This window comes from Rhagoletis pomonella, unplaced genomic scaffold, assembly GCF_013731165.1.
Source record: "Rhagoletis pomonella isolate Grant_MI unplaced genomic scaffold, Rhpom_1.0 Rhpom_scaffold_00013, whole genome shotgun sequence".
In the NCBI taxonomy this organism is placed as follows: Eukaryota; Metazoa; Arthropoda; class Insecta; order Diptera; family Tephritidae; genus Rhagoletis; species Rhagoletis pomonella.
The window spans coordinates 9,473,004-9,479,739 of record NW_023458567.1 but is presented as its reverse complement, the minus strand read 5'-3'; the positions used below and the strand labels follow the sequence as shown (position 1 = coordinate 9,479,739).

Here is a 6,736-nt window from a genome sequence, read left to right as displayed (position 1 = left end):
TGTGATACAGTCAAATTGCTTTGTAAACGCCGCATTAAATCTACGATCACAAGATGCATCTTCTACGCGTAACCCTTTTGAGATCCAACGTTGTACCAATGTTCAGCCCATTACTGCTGTTGTTGGTGTCGAAAATCGCGGTCTAGATGACGGCCCAGCGGTGCCCACTGACTTAAAAATAGTTTTACCATTTAAGCCTACTTTGGGCTGCCGCATCGACTTTTCAAACATACCCATTGAACAATTAACTCCTACCAAACTGCTAGCAGATAAGCTTGTATTTTCTCCGGTTCTAGCGGTACCGAAGCGTTCACTGGATTCGGCAAGCGAAGAGAGTAGCATGGATATTGGAAAAGAATTGGATCGTTACCAGCTTGAGTTGGAAAACAGTATCAACGAGGCAAAAATGCGCAAAACCAATGGTACATGCATGGATTCCCAAACGAGCGAATTAACTTTACAAGTAGATGTGGAACAAAAAATAACTTTTACACAAAGATTGGCAGAGATAGTTGAAGAAGATGAAGAGAAGGAAAATGAGAGTTTCAAAGACGAGATTATAAAAACTACTACAACCGAGGAGTTTACAATTCAGTCACATGATACAGAAATATCTGGAAAAGCACAAATCGAACATGTTAATGATGAATTAAAAACTGAAGATGTTGCCTATGCGTCTGATTCTGATGATGAAGAGATAGATTTCAGAGTCCCTGCACCGTTTGTGCGCGCCTACCATCGCATTAATCCACAAGATGCAACTGGCAGCAAAGAGTCGCTACATTCCACTGGCTCAAGTAACTCGGCGACAGACCATAAAAAATCATTAAATGTACGAAACATAATACGTAAGTCTCTAAGAAAACTGATGCATCCAAACAAGCATGATGACATAGCAGAGAAAAAATCGGTTGAAAAGCAGCAGCACCTTTTGCAAAATGAAGAAGTAGAAACAAAAGAAAAGCAACCACACATTGGTGCATATAAATTTATTCGTAATAGCTTGCGACGCAAAGCGGCGCCCAAAACGACAATTTGCACAGAAAAGGCGGCTGCGGTCAAAGCTGAAATATCCATTATTGATACCAGTGAACGTAGTATGAAACTCAAGGCGGAATTGTTGCCGAAGGCAGAGGGAGACCGGAAACACTCATTGCGGAGCAGTTTAAGACGATCGACGCGCGAAATAGGACAGCATTTTATGAAGACTGTGTTTCATAAAAACCAAGAAGCCTACGAGTTCACTAAATGATTTAGTATATAATTTACTAAATGATGTTTGCTGCTATATGTCACTGTTTTGCACCCAAAGATAATACTTAACCGTTTACTAAGTAAGTTTTTCTAAATATACAATTTTTTAGATTTGTTTTAAGCCACCAAACTAGCACTATGAAATTTCGGCAAACTGTGTTAAATATTGTATTTCGTTTTTAATAAAGAATCGATTTTGTATACATACTTTATTTGAATATACAAGCAGTATACATATCGCACGTTTAACAAGAAAGAGAGTTATTTCAAAATTTACATTTTTGGAGATTTCATCATACAACTAATAAGCTTGATGAGGAGAATATGTTCAGTACAACAGAATAATAGCAGCCAAATTCCAATGAAGCTGTTGGCAACTTATGTTTGTTTATTTATTGTTAAAAATTTTTGATTTAGATATGGGTTGATCCATGATAAAAACATAACAAGGTAAAACCATTGAGAGGCAGTCTGACGTTTGCCAACAATATAATTTTAAAATTCAAAACTCGAACTCACACACACATTCTCATTTGCAATCTCAAACAACAACAATTGTGAACAATTTAATTTTTTTATTTTCAATTATTTTATGATTATAAAATGTTGGCAAACTTCAGAAAAAAATCATGGCCGACGAATTGAGAGAATGAATTTACCTTGTAATGTTTTTATCATGGGTTGATCTATATCAGAAACCACATTAATAGAAGTTTAAAAGCTTACCAAAAGTTCACAAAAACTAATTAAACGTAAAAAAATGTTCATCAAAATTTAGATTTTTTTTCGAATTTTTTTGTGGAGGGTGTTGTGCATTTTGTTCCACATAAAAATAAACTTGGTTCATGCGTTATATGGATGAAAACGCGCAACACTCTCCTAAACCCAAAAAAAAATCTAAATTAAATGGGCTACAAAACTGCATACTGAAAATTTTCCGAAGAAATCGAATTAAAAAATCGAAATTTTGACGAGCATTTTATTTTATTAGTTTTTAGGAACTTTGTGCAAACTTGGAAAATTTATTAATGTGGTTTCTGATATGCTATCCTGCTCACCTTTAGTTCATACACTTCACACTTTTATTTCATACAATCTTGAAGCAGAAATATTTTAAAGTGTATGAAGTAAAGGTGGGCAGGGTACTACAAATGAAGGGGTTAGAATCAAAAGGAGCTAAGTAGATTTGAAATTTTTTTGAGATAATTAAGGTTAAAGTTTATTATTTATTGTAAATTCTGGGTAAATGCATTTGAAATGATTCTTGCCTAAATGAATGCAGGTTAATTAAATAATTCAAAGAATATTTACTCTTTCTCACCAAATAAACGCTATTGTTAACTATACAAATATGGGCATAACTTATATTTAAAAATAAAATTATAGTTTAAAAAACTAAAACCTCGCTATTATAATTTCCATTCGTACTGTCAACAGGTATGTAAATTGAGAATAGAAATCGCTGCATCTTTTAGGCGCATCAATATTACATAGTTACATCCCGAGCTAAAAAAAGGGAGGTAAAATGTTACTTAGATCCTTATGATTTTAACCCCTTCAAATGTAGATCAACCCATATTTTAAATGAAAATTATTAACAATACATAAATAGACATAGGTTGCCAACAGCATAATTTCGAATTTTTCTGCCATTATTTTACTCGCAGCATGTGTGAATTTCCATCTGTTTTTTTTTTACCAAATATGTATGTATGTATGTACATATGTATGTATACCACTTGATCAAACTTTGCATTTTCACACAAACTTTGAATTGTGAATTATGCTGAATTTCCACTAGGCATTGATATGACAAAAAATGTATGCCATTTAAAAAAATGCCAAGTGGAAATGAACTTAATGACTATTTTTTTAATGTAATGACACGATTATTCTTTAATGCCCGACCTTGTCATTTGTCGGTTTTGCCATTTAATGCCTAGTGGGAAATTCTTTTCAAACATCTTTCCAGCATTAATTCCCTATATCGAGCCCCAACCACCAAAATAACGTAAGCGATTTTTTTTTTTAAATTTTGTTTTTGATGCGGCAATACATCTAGATGCTTATGGCTGAAAAAGAAAAATCAGTCGTTGGGAGAGCGCTGCAAATTAAAACCAGACTCAACATTATTTTGTATTCTTTAATTTGTTTATTTCTGGAAAATCTCCTTTCTTTTAAACTTTAATTGAGTTTTTAATTACATTGCATTTTGCTTATTTTATTTTTCATACTTCACTCTGCAATACATATATTCTTTAACTTGTCGGTGTTTGATTGATTACAACATTTATTTTCTTTCCGGTTTAATGTTTTTTTTTTTGCTTTCCGCTTTCATTTCAAATAATGAATTGTGTAATTTGTATTTGGATTTATTCGACATTGAATAATTTTCACAATTAATTATTTCACTACGTTTTCTATGAATTAGAATTGCTTGTTAACTTAGAAACAAACGTTTTCTCAAATAATATGTTGGGGGGTTTTTTTTTTATCAAAGTATTTGCATCTTTTGCGCTTCAGTTTCTACTTAAAGTAATTTCATTTAATTAAATTTGTTTTTACATTATTTGATTTTGGTTTTCGTATTCATGTAGCTATAATGGTTGGTTTTTAATTTTATTCAATATCTATTTCTTAATTATTACTAAAATTTGTTTATAATTAAATTTCGTCTGTTTTCTATTACGTTGTTTGTCATATCCGTTATTGTAAACATGTATGCATGTACATACATATGTATTTTTAATAACTAACCTATTATACAGACATACATACTTACAAGTATGTATATTTCATACTTGCGCACTCATTTTAATTAATACTCATATACTACTATTTTACATACATACATACATGTGTATGTCTGCATTTAATTGTATTATTTAATAATAACTCCGCTATATGTGTATGTATGTATGTATGTATGTATATCTTTGCATTGTATAGCTTTGCTTTTAGTTTTTTTTTTAAATTATTAAGAAAATTTGTTAATCAATTTACAGACCCGCACAAGTGGTTAGTGGTGATTGAATTGAAGATATTCCAATTACCAACAGTAGGTTAACAGGTTTAGTGGAGTACAATTGGGGGAAAAAATTTTAGAGAAAAGTTGGAGATTTTACGATTGCTGCACGTTTGAGAATTAACTGACGAGTAGGTGGTTTCAAAAAATGCATATAGTTCGTGGTAACGGTGGCAGCACGCAGTGCCGGAGTAAAAATTTAACTGAAACTTTATTTAAGAGCTAACTACTGTTTTGATTCTTTTGTTCATTCAAGTGAAAAACATCATTTGCCTTTAACCGGCCACTGCCTGCTTCCTTAGCATGAGAAAAAACTTTTCTTCAAGAAATTATAAATTGGGTAAATATAAAATATTTGCTATTTTTCCAACAATATGTATGTAACATTCCAACGCCATTTAAAGATCATCAAATATTACGGCTTAACATTAATTTTAAAACGGTACTCAGTACGCTCAGTTGTTGTTGATTTTTAAATTTAAATTTGCCTTTAATTTAAATTTTTACTTCAACTTTTTCTAATATGCTACACTACATAATCTACTTTGTCTATGAACTATTGTATTTACAGGAGAATTTCATTTTTTTACGGTGGCAAGGCTGTCGCTTTTTATACTTGCTAATTAATTAATTCTTAATAATGGATGGGTTTTGATACTTTGATTTTCTGCACAATAAAACGCTTTGGGGTTAGAAAAGTATAAACGAATGTATTAGCATGAAAACGCTATTAGAAATAACTACTCATAACCGCGTTTCCGGTATGAAATGAAATCTATCGATATTGATATCCAAATTCTATCGATGAAGCCATTTTGTACGGTTGAAATATGCCTATGGGGCCTTTTCACCCCACATTGACAGATTAATTATTCTCACTAGGGGTTTTCACACTGCATGGTACTCGGTAGCTCGGCGTTCGATAATTTTTTACATATCGCTCTACCTTAGTTCACAAAGGCCCTAACCAACACTTTTTTCCAGCGACTGAAAATAACCATTATTTTTCTAATTTTAACCAAAAAAAATCAAGATGTTGTAATTGTCGTAAAACAAATTTTACCTATACTCACGTATTTGTGTTCGTACGCCTACTTTCATTTACAATGCTTTTTATTTTTCGATTAAATGAATAACGATTAAAAATAATAATTAATATTTGAGTTTTATTTTTTTGCTCAAAGGAAATTATTATTGCTTGATTTTTATTTGTTCGATTAAAAATGATGATTATTTTATAATTTTTATTTTTTCGCTGAAAGATAATAATTATTATTGAGTTTTATTTTTTCACTAAAGAATAATGATCATTCGAAAAACCCAAAAGCTTGATTTCCGATGTATCCTTTTTAGATGTAGCGACACCCCAATAAAAGGAATAAGTGCCAAAATTTCAGTAGGCTGTGTCTGTATAACTTTTGGAAAAATAATTGTTATCTCTGATTCAAAAAAAAAAAATTATCAAATAATAATTCTTTCCGTTGAGCGAAAAAATAAAACTCAATAATAATTTGTATTTTTGAAAGAAAAAAATAAAAATCATAAAATAATGTTTAAATGCTGATTTGAATCATTTTACTCATAATGATTACCGTTTCTGCTTTTTATCAAACTGCGGTTTTCCAGATTGTTTGTAAAATTTTTAAAGCTCTGGTACCAAAAACCAACGGAGTTACTTGCAACTTTTTAAAATGCCCTAGCTGTTTTTGATGCTCTTTTTATAATGTTTTTTGCTGCTCCTGCAAAATAAAAAATTTGTTGATTAGGGCCTTTGTGAATTAAGGTAACGAAAAAAAAACCTCACTCCACCGCCGCTCTTGCCCACAAAACGGAGTTGTTCTGGTGGCGGAAATGTTCTAATGTTAAACCGCCCCATAAAGCTGGAAAGGATATCCTATGTCAAGTGGGCCGGACTATTTGGAATTTAAAAAAATTGTAAATAGGTTTTGAACTTTTAACTGCTTTTTCATAAAAACCTCGCCGTTTAAATTTTCTTCGCAAGTTCAAAGTACAAACTTGTGATATTTTCATGAGTTCCCATGAATGTAGCTTATTTTTATCTCACAAAAATGGTAAGTCCATTGCCAAATTGTTTTTTAGTAAATTTTCTTCTATGTATTTTATTGAAAATTTATTTCTAAACTTGAACGCTGGAATGTACACGCCTATTTTTTTTACTACCAATTGCTCTCTGTTTAATATTTTTTTTTTGTGAAATTCTGCGTGCGTATGTTTGTGTGTGGTTTTGTAATTTTTAATATACTATATGTACATATTTTTTTCTACACTTAATTTATTTGCATCTGCACAGCAGAGAATTCTTTTTAAATACAATAATTTCAATTCAGTAATTTCGAAAAATTTCTTCACTAAAGTTTCGTTAACTTATGCTATTGGTTTTAACTTTGTAATGTACTTTGAATTTTTATATTTTAACTGTTTTCGCGTTTTTAATTA

The 6,736-nt window shown here is 31.1% G+C and overlaps 1 protein-coding gene across 1 annotated transcript in view; it reads left to right on the top strand.

The window, feature by feature from the left end:
• Nucleotides 1–1,468, top strand: part of LOC118748342 — a 1,915-nt gene extending 447 nt beyond the window's left edge. Inside the window, exon 2 of the mRNA XM_036482715.1 lies at nucleotides 5–1,468. Coding sequence (XP_036338608.1) covers nucleotides 5–1,252 — 1,248 coding nt within the window. The 3' untranslated portion in view covers nucleotides 1,253–1,468. The remainder of the gene's footprint in view (nucleotides 1–4) is intronic.
• The last annotated feature ends 5,268 nt before the right edge of the window (nucleotides 1,469–6,736 follow it).